This window comes from Ptychodera flava, chromosome 15, assembly GCF_041260155.1.
Source record: "Ptychodera flava strain L36383 chromosome 15, AS_Pfla_20210202, whole genome shotgun sequence".
NCBI lineage: Eukaryota > Metazoa > Hemichordata > Enteropneusta > Ptychoderidae > Ptychodera > Ptychodera flava.
This window is the reverse complement of record NC_091942.1, coordinates 6,061,532-6,077,204: the sequence shown is the minus strand read 5'-3', so window position 1 is coordinate 6,077,204 and position 15,673 is coordinate 6,061,532. Positions and strand designations below refer to the sequence as shown.

The window sequence follows — 15,673 nt, the reverse complement described above, 5'->3', positions numbered from 1 at the left end:
AAGCACTCTGCAAAAGCATAGACCAGGACTCCTTAGGCCAGTTCAGACTCTGAGCAATTTTCTCAAAATGGAGAAAATATTTGTCAACATCCTTTTCTTGGAAAGGGGGAACTAACCTGAAATGCTTAGTGATGTCAAACTTGTCTGAAGGGAAGAATTTTCCTGACTGTCCAAGCTCTAAACGTTTTATTTCTACCTGTAATCGCTGTTCTTCTAATCGCAATTCTTTTTCTCTCTGTCTTTCTTCCATTTCTAATCTTTCCTGCCTTTCTTTTTCTTTCTGTCTTCTTCCATTTGCAATTCTTTTTCTTTCATTTCCTTTTCTAATTCCAATTCTTAAGCTCCAAATCTGCCTGTATTTCTAATTCTAATTTTCTGAGTTCAGAGGTAGACTCGGGCTCATAATCTTTTAAGGCAGACTCCTCAAAATGGCCTGATTTAACTAAATGTTTTGCAATCTTGAACTGTATTTCTCGCTTGCGCATAGATCTTTTGACATCTACTTTAAGGAAATTTGCCAGTGCTATGAGGTTGTCTTTTCTGAGGGAATCAAATGTGTCCTGATCGAGGTCATCCATAAATTCGTCTGGCTTGAATTCCGCCATGATTGAATTTCGCTGAGTTCACAGTGTAAAGTAGTTTTGAAAAGGTAGGCAAAATGTTGTCAAACGGCTCAAAATATTCGTATCCCGGACAAGCCCCCAATTTGTTAGTGCAGAGAAAACGAACAAAAGGGTGAACTCAGCAGTTAACGTTTAAACAAAATTATTACGAAAATAAAACTAATTGCTAAGTCAGGGATAGAGTACAAGCTTTAAAAGTGTACAGACTACTTATCTCAGCTGGGACGGCAAAGCTCCAGTCTCAGAGTTGTAACAGTCAGTCGGATGAATGAACAGTCCTTTGGCTTGCAGGCTTGAAGCTGCACAAAGTCCACAGTATAAATCCAGCGTTGACAGTGAAGGTCTTGAAAAGTCTTGAGAATGACTACTGCTGGAGTTTAGTAACACAAACACACAAGAGACAGGATCCCAAAAGTCTGACTGGAAGCTGAGCACGTCCCTTTTATAAAGGCCTATAAGAACAATCTAGAACTTTTATTGACATGCTAATTACTGTTCTAAAATTATCTCCCTTACACAACTAATCAACTTTCCAGAACATTCCAAACATGACTAATTGAATTCAAGGTTGTGAGGTCATTGAGGGTAGTGACCTTGAGAATGTTCTAGACTAATTGAACTCAGGTCATGATGAGTGTGGGGGGAAATGACCTACATAACAATTATGTGTACTTGTTTATGCTCGACGAAATCAAGTACGCCCTGTGTACACTTTTTTACCCCTCCACAACAAGTACACTCCATGCATACTTTTTTCACAAAGGTTCCCTAAGATTAAGTACGCTCTACGTATACAAAAGCGTTCCAATATTGGATAGCTTTAAGTAGCATCACATTGGATTCTGTGTACTATATAGGTACACTCTATGTGCAAAACATGTATCTTTTTTCTTTACTGATTCTGTACAAAGATAATACATGTACATAGTTTTCAGAAATATGTACACTTCACGGGCTACATAAAGTAGGCAAAATGTAGGGTGAATTTTGGTAAGGGAATTTTTACAGTGAGAATCAACCAGACTAATCATTCACTGGTGAGAATCAACCAGACTCATTGTTCACTTGCGAGAATTAACCAGATTGTTTCACACCTGTGAACAACAAGTCTGATTCTCACCAATGAATGGTGAGTCTGGTTCATTCTCACCTTAAAAATTACCATTCTCACAGTGCTTAGTGAGAATTTCCATTCTAACTGGTGAGAATCTATTATCTCACCAAAGAGTACATTTCTCACTACTCATCGGTGAGAACTTTTGAATTCTCACTGGTAGCTGTGAGAATTGACAAGAGATTCTCACAAATTGCGGGAAAAGCGTCACTTTCTCTCTCCAGTCTCGCAATTTATTCCTATACACCCAGTTGATTTTGAAATTAAAGCATTCATTGTTTGGACTACCATAGAAAGCGGCGACTGTTTACACCTAGTGTACAAAATGTAATTATCTGCAGTACACCTTCTCAAAGTGAACAGTTGGTTTAAAAATTAGACTCTGTGATTGGAGAACTGAAAGCACTTGATGACTGAGGCAGAAGGGAAAGGGTAGAAAGGAAACATCTTGAAGTTACCCTGTAAATAATGCAATACTTATGATACGTCTTGATACATTTACAAAAGTGCAAGTCACATAAGTGTGAAGCACACGGGAAATAAAATTTGTTGTGAATCTTATAAAGAAAGCAGTTTGTTCCATAAAAAATAGTTGTTTATTTTCATTGCCACTAACTATCTGTGGTTCAGGATGGTCCTACTTAAATTTGAAAATCACAAATGTCCCATGGACCTGGTAATGTATTACTTTGAATGGAAATGATTATGGGACCAGTTTAATGTCATATTGTTACTGTAGCAACTGATAGGACCTGAGTATACAGCTGTCAGTTGGCCAAAATCACAGATGAAATTATATGTAATTGGATGGCTATAGTTCTAGCTAGTCAATGTTGGTCTCAATTAGCCAGAATGGCTTAGTGGTAAATTTAGCCAGTGGAAACACTGAACAGGATATATGTAAGTACAAACCTGTGCCACAGCAAGGACCCACTGCCTTAGGAAAGTAAATATATTGATGAAAAACTCCCTCAATTCCATGGGTTTTTGCACTGCATTGATGACAACACCACCATCTCTGTTCAGTGTTGGCTGTTTGCATAGCCACACACTGTGTATTTGCTTTGCAATGGAGGATGGTATTGTCACTATGTTGTTTTTCACCAGGTTGTCAGACCAGTATCCAATGACAATGGGACGCACTGCCTCAGTAAGGGATCTCGAATCTGACTGGGTGAAAAGAAAACATTAACAAGGATGTAATGTAAATATTATCTCCTGCACATTACTGACATTACTTTACACATCAGTTCATTCTAAAACATGGCTTTTTATATTCATTAAGATAAGAAAACTTGATTGTTTATGACTTCTGTAATTTTAATTAAACCTTTCATCACTGGTATAACTTTGCACCAAACCCATTGTAATCACTGATGATTGTGCACCTTTTTAAAGAAAACTATAATGTAGGTCAAGACGTGCATTCAAGCAAGTAGCAATAAATTCATTTATACATTTATTTCAAGGGAAGACCTGGAACAGGCTCCATAAAATATACATAAAAATATGAATGCATGAAGTACAATAAAACAATAAACAACACACAACAAACTATGTGAAACTATTAAAAATATGTACAAATTTAGGCATGACATTCTGACCAGGCATCTGAAACTTTGACAAGATAAAGTGTTGTCAATGGCAGGGTTGGAAATGCACACATCAAAGTAGCCATACATCTTTGAAGAGCCACGTACCTAAAACCATTGAGTTTTATACTGTGAGTCTAAAAAACAGTGCGAGTTCTAGTATTTGTAGTTTACTGAGGAACATCAAAATTAACATGAAACATGATTGGGGACAATCATACATATTATTAAAATATTCATATAAAAATATAGTATATAAAAACAATCTTCAATGATAAAGAGGCTAAAGGTTAAAACGCTTGCAGAATTCTTCATAATTATTTCAGCTGTTAGGATGCTATGTTTGAAACAAAGGAACTTCATGAATTTCATTTGCACTTGCTCAATTTTTTCCTGTTGATTTTTTTGCCAAGGAGACTACAGTACAGACACATATTCTAATATGTATTATATAAGTTATGTACAGAGCGTCAAGGGAGTTGATGTTGAAGAAAGAACTACAACTCCGCCAAATATAACCGAGCATGCGAAAAGCTTAACTGATAATGAACAAGATGTGCAGGAAATTAAAAATAAAAAATAGCGCCAATGGCACTTGATCACAACTGGCACATTGTGAAACTACTCTATCTCTGGGTACACCTGTACATGAAATACTGAATGGGTAGGTGCTGCGGGTTTGGAGTTTGTCAGTAAATGCACACAGAAAACAAAGTCCCGAAGTAGCGAATTCCAGCCATTTTTAAACCACACTGTTTGTCAGTGGGGTAAGCAATATTCGCAAAAATCACATTTCCAGGCTAATAGACTATGTTTTACGAAATCACACGTCCTTATTACAAAATAAAACGATCTTTGTCTTCAAATCAATGCGCCAGTAAACAGGTCCAGCAGCGGGTTATGTCATCAAGTCTGTAATGTTAAGGGTCATAACAAATGTGAGAGATCTAAAACATTAAATATGCTGTTTTTTATCAATTTTATCACCAAAAGCGCATGAAAATCTCTGATACTTTGAATCAGCCATCCTGCATATTTGTAACATTCATCAAAACCTCATTTCTGTTCAACAACTCATTAAATAGTCCACAATGCAGGATTGGTGTACATTCCAAAACTACATATATGAAAGACCCCTAAAATCAATTAGTTAAAGGGGGGGTTAGAAATTTCCCAAAACTATCTAACTGCTGCTCCGTTTGGCTCCATTTTCGGAATCGGAACCTTGGAATTAGTCTGAATATCTCTACCAAATATCAATGCAGTCTGTTCAGCGGTTTTTGACTTTTTGTCGTTTACGGAAAATGGACACTGTCCACCACCGGTTGAAGCTAACCCTATATCACAACTTCCAGATGTGAAAGTGACCTATGGTCATTATGTTAAAAATACCGCCAATGGCGCTTGGACATTATGACCGCCTAGTATTATCGGCATTTATCAACAACCACACTCACTGTGAATTAGACAGACCACGAAGTCAATGAGCAACATATAGCTGAAAGACTATTTTTCACATTGCGATTTTAAGCTCATTTTTATGAGAAAAGAGACATGTAACGGTATATGTATATGGAGAAAAAGCAGGAGACATATTTGTAAATTGTTTGTTAAGTGACAATCATATATGCATCTCTTGAAATTTTGTGGTTATAAGGTATAACAGTAGTGTAAGAATAATGAGGTATGAATAAGTTAGTAAAGCTAAGTTGACAGTAATTAAGATTACAAAATTATACACTAAGCTGGGGAAATCTGATTGAAATAAATGTTGAAAGTAGCAAAGTCATGGTCATCTTTTGTCTAATACCTTGTGTAAGTTCATGAACTTTACATAAATCTTGCTATAGATTTGTTGCTAATGGGCAATAACTGTGTTTCAGATCATTTGAGAGCAATCTATCCATGACAGGTTTAAATTGTAATATACTTCTATTTAAAGGAGAGAAACTTCTCAAATAATTTTTTTCCCTGTAATTTGCTGTGAGAACACATGGACAGATGCTCAGGACTCTATGCTGGTGCTACCTTGATAACTAACCTACAACTTGTAACGTCATTGTCTAACCTGTTCACCCCAATTCCTGTAGACAGGTCCACACTCTCCATTGATAACAATGGGTTCGGGCCATACCATTGTAGTGAAAGACTGTAACATGTGAGGTTGTGGATACTTAATCTCTGGAATGTCAAAGTCTGTATATTGACTCAAGGATGTTTACTTAACAAATGCCTAGGGTCATCTCAAAAGTGAGAATCTAAACTATGAAATATGTTTTTTTTAATGCTTTTGATGCCCAAAAGACCATAGAAATCTCTTATACTTCGAATGAGCCATCCTGCATATTTCTAACATTCATCAAAACCTCATTTCTGTTCACAACTCATAAAACAGTCCACAATGCAGGATTGGTGTACATTCCAAAACTGCATATATGAAAGACCCCTAAAATCAATTAGATAAAAAGGGGGGTTAGAAATTTCCCAAAACTATCTAACCGGCACTCCGTTTGGCTCCATTTTTCGGAATTGGAACCTTGGAACCAGTCTATGTATCGGTATCAAATATCAACGCAGTCTGTTCAGCAGTTTTTGACTTTTTGTTGTTTACGGAAATGGACGACATCAAACACCGGTTGAAACCACCTCTATATCACAACTTCCAGTTGTGATAAAAATGACTAAAAATTTAAAACAAATCTTACCTGATGAAGGATTTGTAAAAGATCAGTTGTCAATCTTTTGATTCTTGTTCCTTCTACGTTCCACATACATATACCTCTGAGGCTTTACGACCAGGTTACATGAGGTCATGAGGTATACTAACAGCTGTAGACAAATGTCAATGAATACAATTAGAATCTTGAGATAGTCCTATTTCTCACTGTCTGTACAATGGATATTCAACTTTATAATCATGGATATGTGTCAAAAGATTAGTAAAATCATACACTCATTCATTATGTATTACCATGCCACAAATACACAGTAATCATGGTTTGCTTTTATGTCCGTGAATATGAATAATAATGCTAACATTGAAACTTTTCAGCAAAAATGTAAATTGTCAATTGTACAATGATCATAATCAATCACAAAAACAAAATGAAGTGCTTGTGGGCCAAATTATACACTTTTTAAAAAATCTCCAGATTTGCCAAATTTTTAGGGTGGGCATGACTGTGCATCAATGCTTATTAGTCTTATTACATGCCTTGATGTGGGTGCAAATCAGTGAATTTATTTGAAAAGGAACATCCGGGGAGTTAGCGGGTCGGTGAACATAATGTACTGACCGGTTTTAATGGTTACCCGGGCAAGTGAAGCCCTTCAACGCTTTTAACATCCAAGTAGACACTTAATGATAGATGTAAAATAAACATGTGCACACTTCTATTTTGACTTTTGTTAAAATCCTTTCGATGCTGGTTGATAATGGTAAAATTGTTTGAAAATGTCCTGCATATATACGTATGTAACTAAATGTGATACAGCATTTATAACCATGAAGATATTGTGCCTGAATACATGGGTTTATGTGCCCTCGCAGCAGGTTGATAATATCATGGAAATAACAGACTCTGCTCTGACCATTAACATTTATCTATAGGCTTTGGCAAGACTGAAAGCCAAAATAAGCATGCTCGCCAAGCCTTGTTAATTTGGACTTTCCTCTTGCCCTTGGCCATAAATTAATGATAATGGTCAGGGCTTCTCCCATTTTTTCTATAATATTAATTTCATTATTAAGGGTTAAAATAAGTGTGATAAGGCCATTTGTGTACAAGAAATTAAATTTTGGAATTTCAGCAAATGCACTATTCATGTATGTACACAAGGCTGCCAAAGGAACAAGGAACAATTTTTTTCCAATACAAAACTGACAACATTTTTGCACTCTTTAGACTTTCGCCAAGTCTGTGGGCATGTAAATATCAAAAATGAATACATTGAAGCAATGAACTTCGCAGACTGGCAGGCTAGGTGGTTGGCTGGTGCTCAGATAGTGGGGTGAATGCCATTCCCTACAGACTTGTGAACCTTGCAGGGTTTCAGTAGCTATAAATAATTCATATGACATCAGGTAATAAATACGCATGACTGATCTTAATCTTAATCAAGCATAATTTTCCAACTCATTTAAAGTTGGAATAGAGAAGAATAGTGAGTATAAATATGTTTTCAGAATTTTTAAAACAGTCTGTGAATCTTTCTAAACATGGGGGATATTTTTGCCTTCCCTGGGGAATCGCAGCGGTACAATTATCATAATGAATCATGGTAATCTCCAGTCCTATGAAGTATCAGCAAATTTCACAATTGCAATCACCTTCCCTGATTTTTGTACCCATCACAGCTCTGCTCGGCTCCATACCCAAACCGGGTATTTGATTCCGCTCTTGCTGAAAAATTGTAATTTTTCAATAACATTGTTTCCAGAGAATGTTATCGTAGGAATTATAACAAAAGATGATTCATTCACTGGCAATTTTTTAGTAATTCTGGGTAAGAAATACATATATGATTGCAGAAGATGGCATACAATACCAAGGATTCGACAATTTACAATAAGGGTACAAGAAAGAATAACGGTAGAAAAACATTATTTTAAGATTCAGCGGTGAGAATAAGAACAGATTCTCACTAATTGCGAGAAAGCGTCATTTTCTCGCTCGAGTCTCACAATTTTTCCCTATGATGCTGTACGTGTTGAGGCTTACAGACCACAGACGTTCTGTTGAGTGGATAGTTTGTAAAAGTGAAGTTTCTGCTACGTTCCGACGTTCTCCTCCGTAGCCTTATCACCATTTGAAGAAAAGGCTACAGAACAGAACGTCCGAACGTAGCATAAACTACACTTTTACAAACTACCCACTCAACAGAACGTCTGTGTTACAGACAAGCTGCAGTACAGTAGCTCGCGCTCGAGGTATTTGGGTCGGACCACAGGCGTATGGAATGTTTCCTAGATCGTCGTCAGATGGGAAGTGACTGACACTGTACTGTGAGGCCGAAGGCCGAACCTCGGACTGTATATAAGAATACAAGGTATGTCACCGAAACATCGACCGGTGGCCCGAAACAAACGAAATAAAGCATCTACCTCAAAAAAATTACATCGACCGGTCGGAAATACCTTCAAACTTTCAAATCTTTACTCTGGTTAGAGAATTCTTTCAAATCTGCCAGTTATGGATGATAATTGACTGTCCGGCAAATACTCGCACTTGCATTGCCACTCCGCCATTTTATATAGCTGTTTTACTCCCAAAAGCCTTTGCGAGTGGACGAGTGACCCCGTGAAGAGTTTGTTTACAAATGTCAGATGGCGGGATTCACAAGCATAAATTTTCCCATGGTTTGCGTTGATTGCCTTGTTACCTGATAGCTGAAGTTGTATTCACTGACAGTATGAAATTTACCTTACGGTTAACGGTTGAATTTAGCGGTTGTGGGGTCATGGGGTCACTCGTCCACTCCCAAAGGCTTTCGGGAGTAAAACAGCTATTCAAAATGGCGGAGTGGCAATGCAAGTGCGAGTATTCGCCGGACAGTCAATTATCGCCCATAACTGGCAGATTTGAAAGAATTCTCTAACCAGAGTAAAGATTTGAAAGTTTGAAGGTATTTCCGACCGGTCGATGTCATTTTTTTTGAGGTAGATGCTTTATTTCATTTGTTTCGGGCCACCGGTCGATTTTTCGGTGACATACCTTGTATTCTTATATACAGTCCGAGGTTCGGCCTTCGGCCTCACAGTACAGTGTCAGTCACTTCCCATCCGACGACGATCTAGGAAACATTCCGTACGCCTGTGGGTCGGACGGCAAAACGTGACCTCGAGCCACTGTGCAGTTAGTTACACACACTGCCACACCAGCAGTGCCACGCAGAGCTAAAGCGGCAGCATACTGATACCATGGAGGTAGATACTTATGTGGAAGAGAGGACTTCGCCAGTCGACGACAATACGTGATCATCAGCTGCTCCCCTACAATGGTGAGACTTGGCTGCAGTACGATGTAACAAACACAACTCATATACGCGATCGCGTGGCCGCGCATTGAAGTGACTTGGGGATTCCTCGTACAGCCTCCGGTCACCGGGGTGACCCAGGCCTGAGGTGACCGGGCGTTTGTGACAATAGGGCCGCTTTACACAGGCATATCCTTCCATGACAAGCAATCAAGTACGCCATTCATGGCTTTATTTTGACAATACATCAAAGAAACTCGATGTACAAATTTTACAGAATGCTTTATAAAATATAAACCAACACTCCTAACACATTACGCTTTCAAGTGTAGTGTTAATTTAGCTTCGCTACACTTCGCTACACTTGTTCTCATTTGCATACAACTTCCCACCTCGCTTCTTGAATTAGATGATTCACACTGTAAGTCGTGAAATTGTCAAAAGGTTAAACATATTCATGGGCAGTGAAAAGAAGCGACTCAGTTCTATGACCTTACGGCTGCTTTATTAAGTTACTCCAGTTCAGTTCAGTCTGAGTCATAAGGCCATAACAACGTAGTAGGCTTCGTGGCTAGTTGATTTTGACTTCAAAATGTTCTCTATTTTCTCACAAACATCACATTAATTCTGACTTTTGTATTCAAGAAGTGAATTGCTATCATAGCATACAAAGAGGCTAACAAGTATTGAAGCTCCTGAGCCGGCCTGACTACACCCCTCATCCCATACTTGCGTCCGAAGTAACAAGTTAAAAATGGTCCACTTGCATTTAAGCTTATCATATTTTATACTATAGCTTTGTCAATAAGTGACGCTATTCCCTCAGATTATTACTCATAATGTATCCCATTATCCAGCATTGTGGCCTGACAACGAGCGTTACAATACAAGATAAAGGGGTGGGCATCTAAAAACGAGGGAAATTATCGACAGAACCATATCGTACATAATTATAAATCTGTGCAATGGTGCACAATATAAATAACAATACCATTCTCCACGATTCATCATCATTTTTGAGTCCCCATGGATGCACTTGTCTACTTTGTACGGTGTCGCTCGCGCTCAGCATTCCTGTCCGATGCAGAATACAGTATGACTTGTACGTTGTTTGCAACATGCCTCGCTTACTTAATATAGGTGAACCAAAACTCAGTTCGCTGGAAAATATCAGAAATGTACAGCTGCAACCAGCAATCATGACGATCGTTGGCTCTCCTTTGATATAACATCTTGACTAACTTTTTCTTACACACCGCTTGTTTATCGGGGACAAGGTTCATTATCGGTTTCGAATAGTTTCCGCCAAAACCTCTACAGAATGTCTGAACTGTCAAGCACACCCGTTTACATTGAATTTTCTCATTCGCCAAAATTCAATTATTTTTAGATGACATTATAGAACTGTTGATATTGTTCTTATACTAGCGAAGAACAATGATCGTATCGATCGGCTGATACCTGGTAGCAAGCTTGCATCAGACTTTGAGTTTTACGTTATTATTCATGAAAAAATCCATTTTCTTGTATGCCTGGCATTTCACGTGTTTCAGCTTTTTTAATGACATGATATTGAAAGTTGATGTTTCCAGGGATGCAATCACTGTTCTTTTCCTTCAAAAATACATAGTGTTATTTCCAAATCGAACTATGAATGTACGACCTGTTTTTATATGTTGAAATTTGCGTGTACAGTGCATTGTAGAGTGTGTACATAGTATGCATATTCAGGACCGATCATGCCAGAAGATGTACATTGACTTCGAAGCCAGTTTACATTTTCTTTTATTTGCGTTATCAGGATCTAAGTATTCAGTGGTATTGCGATAGTTGTAAAATAATAGCAACAATGTACCCTCTCTTGGCCCATAATTGACCCAAGCAAACTTTGCGATCCAAACGCGATTGGAACTAATTTGGGATAATTGGATGGTGAAGGTCTTTAACAACTGCAAATGTAAGCTCATCTGCTTTTCTTTTTACGTTACACACTTGTTTTAATGAGTAATTTGTAAGATTGAGACAATCAGCTATAGAGCAGCTAAGATTTTTGAGAAAATTGAAAAATATGAAGATACAATTATCCCAAACTAGTTCCAATCGTGTTTCCATAATACTCGGCTTCTACTCGTACATCAATTTCGTGCAAAGTTTGACTTTGCCCATGCATTACAGGCCGGGAGGGGTACACCATTGCTTAAATAATGAGGTAATAAACTGTGCACTCGGGTATTCAGTCGCTTGGTGATTATTTCCCACAAGGTTTGCTAATTTTCAACCCGGGGGTTTTATACCAGGGACCAAATACCCTTGCTTGCCGTTTACAACCTACAATAATTACGAAATAAATTCAAAAGTGAAAATGGCGCACATTCTGCTGGTTAGACATTTTCGCATGTTAGTAGTAAGGTCAATTTAAAGTAATCTTTTATTCACTCCTGGAGATAAAGCAACATTCTCGACTAAAAACCTGGGTATTAACTTAACTAGCTAAAACCTCTATATTGTCAGGCGAATGAACAATACCTTCAACAAGTACGATAAAAAGAGTGAGAGGGAAATCAAGCAAATCTTTTTCAACAACCATGGCCGGTCAATATAATGCATCTGATAGAAGAGAAGGGGAAGAAATAGTACTCCAGCGGTTACAAGACGAGGTTGATGCACCCTTTGTAGTGTTAGAAGAGCTCTCAAGCAAAAATTGGGTGAGTATGATATGCAAAATGAGGAAACACGTTAAGGTTTCACTTTTGATGCTACAGAAAATTAAAATTAACCCTCATAAGTTTGATACCAATTATTGCACATCACAATACGCTAAAAATAAAACAAATGTATAACAACATGTCATTTTGTCAGGATATTCAACTTCAATGTCACAAAATATATTTAAGAAAACGATTTTAGGCTTCAAAATGTGCACTTAAATACTATACGGCAACATGTACTGACCATCGATAATGGATTTTATTAGCAAACTATTCATCGTGGCTCCATTTTTACTCTTTATGTCAATATGAAAGCAAGAAGAGGTCGCAGATTTTATTAAGGCCAAGAAAATCAGACAAACAAAAACTGAAACAGAACAAAAAAATGCTGAAACAGAACTGGAAAATGCTGAAACAGAACAGGAAAAAGCTGAAACAGACCTGGAAGATGCGGACTCATTTGGAGAGATTGAATTTGTTGGCTTTGGCAACATTACAAACAAAAAAGCACCGGTGAGTTGTTCCATAAGGGTATTTGCAATGTGTTAGTAATTTTAGAAAATCTCGCTATATGTGTATATGTGTTATAAAGGAGTCTTCAGTAATCAAAGGGGCTGGACCGGGGGAATTGGGGGAGGGTCACTTTTTACACACCTATCTTAGGGGGAGGGTCACTTTTGACAGAAGATCATTTTACAACCAAACCTTTGAATGTCCATTTGATATTTCCTAAATAGAAAATTGCCGACAAAATACATTTACTCTTTTTAAATACATACACATTATCGACAAGCACAGAAGATGCAGTGGCATCCTACATTAAACACTTTGAACAGTTACAACTGATGAAAGGCAAGAGACAAAAACATATGGGCACAGATGGCAAAGTGTATATCAATTATCAAACGTTTATAAATGCACAGATATTGTTAGTTTTATGTTTTATTTTGGCGAAAAATTGATCATAGTTCTCTCATAGACTACCATGTATAGTGAATCAACATTTCGGTGAAATTCCAAAATCCAATTTCTTGCAAACACATCCATTTGTAACCGTCCTAGTCTAATCAAGTATATTAATATGAATAATCAACAGTAAATAACTACACAGATTTACCTATTTTTTTATTGGAAAAAATTGTTCATAGTTACATCATAGCCTACTATGTCTGGTGCATCAACATTTCGGTGAAATTCCAAAATCCGATTTCTTACACACATAACCATTTGTAACAACCCTAGTATCATCAAGTACATTAATATGAATGATAAAGCATACATACATACGTACATACACAGATTTACCTATTTTTGTATTGGAAAAAAATATTAATAGTTTTGTCATAGACTACCATGTATAGTAAATCAACATTTTCAATGAAATCAGACAATCCTATTTCTTGTACACACATGCACGTTTTACTTCCCATTTCAGGCAAAGTATATTTACACATATTGTCAAACATATATAAATGTACAGATATAGCTAGTTATGTGTGGGAAATTATCAGTAGTTTTCCTGATAGACTCCCGTGCATTATGATCGACATGTTTTGGTGAAGCACTATATCAGTCACATATTGCCACCTTATAGTTGCACAAAATATTGTGACCTCCCACCAATGCACGACCCTTCAAAAATGCCTACGTAATGAATTGCAACCCTCCCTCCAAAAACGCCAGCCCCCCTGTATTTTCGTCTGTAACTTACATTACAATTAAACTTATTGTTATGTAAATTAGCTGATACTTTTTTTAGTTATTCCTTTGGAGCATACTGAAGTGATTGGGGGATGTTTATGTTTTAGAATGCCGGACAAGGTGAAGGGGTTACATTTGAGACACAAGGAAAGGGAGATGGTCACATTTTATCGTACGGGTGAGCACGGAATTCCCCAGCCAACCCCCTATATTACTGAAGGCTCCCTAAATAGTACTTAAGTTATATTTCTATTTGAAAGCGGCTTGAACCTCGAAATTCAACTTATATTTCACAAAGATCAAGTAATCGTACAACGCAAGTCATAATGTTATAAACCACATTTCGGTATGAAAACAATCGAGCAGTAATTATTTAACAAGTTTACTTGTCATATATTCATGAAGAAATTCGATTTTGTGAGGGCGTTATCTGGCTTCAGCTCTGTCAGAGAAGGTTACAGTTTCTGCCACTCTCATCGGTATTTTTCCATCTTCTAAATATGGAAAATCAAATGTTTGCCTGTAAGCTTATTTTTGCTTGACATAGCACGTCATGTTGTTATCAACTAATATCATTTACTTCATGAAAAACACGTCCGATGGAAGAATTACTGATAATCTTTTGAGAATTTGAAGGGCTGACAAAGTGTTTAAAAAAACATTTTAGGGTGAAGTTTCGTGAACTGCAACAGCATAATCAGTTTTTCTTTTGAAGTTGCCAGACAATGCTTTTCTTGTGGTAATACCATGCATGCTTACTGTTACCATACATACATATGAAGAGTTCATCATACACTATCAATCATCTTTCGTTGAATTCGGCTTTTTATAGTATATTCGCGTGGACAAAAACACAAACGTTGACATCCTCGCGGATCTGCTCTTGAAGATATGGCGGATCCGTATACCAAAACTGGTCATTTCTGTCACCGGTGGCCACAAGAACGTCTTCTCAAAGGACGACAGGTTAAAGATACTGCTAAGTAAGGGATTATTCAAAACAGCTCTTACTACAGGTAAGTTGCCACACGTTTTTCATAAAACGCAACAGATGCTCCACAGAGGATCAACCTTCCTCACTTCCCATTCAGTGTAATTGGTAGATGAGACTATACCAGTGTTAAAGCTAAGAGAGTCGAACTTTAGGCAGAAGATGCATTACAAATATGAATGTTTTATACCGTTTTAGGGGCTTAACGGATTTCTCTGAGTTAAACGAAATTGTTATAAGTGTTGGGCAAATAAGTAAGTAAATTTATTCTTTTGCGTCGCCGTGAGCAAAGTTGTTGGAATTTCTTTCGGAGAAAACTCGTAAGACGTTTCCTGCATTGGCGATACTATGACTCAGACAAGCCAAGACTTGTGCCTTGAAAGAAAACATTCCAAACAAAGTCATATTCCCACCATTTAATTTTGTAGTGACGTGAAACGGCAGCCTCTGGAATCATAGAATGTAATTGCGCATATTTGTATGAAGAAATTATCGAATAAAGGCAAATTTATTTAAATTTAGTGTTACATGCAATAATACTTTTTGTCTGATTGGTACCGGCTAGGAGCATGGCTCGTAACTGATGGAACTGCATCGGGTGTCAATAAATTAGTCGGCGAAGCAATAAAGGAGGAAAGTCAAGGGACAACAATGGAGAACGAGATAGTTGCTTTGGGAATTACCAACTGGAATCTCTTGAACAATAAAGAAGTACTGACAGACTCGTCCGTAAGTCACTTATTAAAGTTTAAAATTCAACCTGTAAGGTACATATGAAATTTTACGTGGCTAGAACAATAATTGCACTACAAATGCAGTGACAAAAGTACATGATGATTTTAGTCATAAAATGATTATTATTCAAGTTTTTTTGAGCATGAATACTTACCGAAAGCCTTGTACAATAGGGGATATGAAAATTTTATGATGGTCTTACAGTTAGAATAACAATTTCTAAATTTGCATTT

At 37.3% G+C, this 15,673-nt stretch overlaps 1 protein-coding gene across 2 annotated transcripts; it reads right to left on the bottom strand.

Annotated features, from left to right (window-relative positions):
* Positions 1-2,072: 2,072 nt before the first annotated feature.
* On the bottom strand, positions 2,073-6,140 carry LOC139151012 (uncharacterized). Of its 2 annotated transcripts, none has more exons than XR_011556319.1 (3): positions 6,035-6,140; positions 2,650-2,907; positions 2,073-2,196 (listed from the first exon to the last, which is right to left on the bottom strand). XR_011556319.1 is itself a non-coding variant. In XM_070723530.1 (3 exons), exons 1-3 carry the CDS (start codon positions 6,098-6,100, stop codon positions 2,106-2,108), a joined length of 369 nt encoding a protein of 122 aa, XP_070579631.1. In that variant the 5' UTR covers positions 6,101-6,140; the 3' UTR covers positions 2,073-2,105. The 2 variants fall into 2 exon arrangements, 1 of the variants encoding a protein (XP_070579631.1); XM_070723530.1 differs by having other exon boundaries at positions 2,073-2,150.
* Between the last annotated feature and the right edge of the window lie 9,533 nt (positions 6,141-15,673).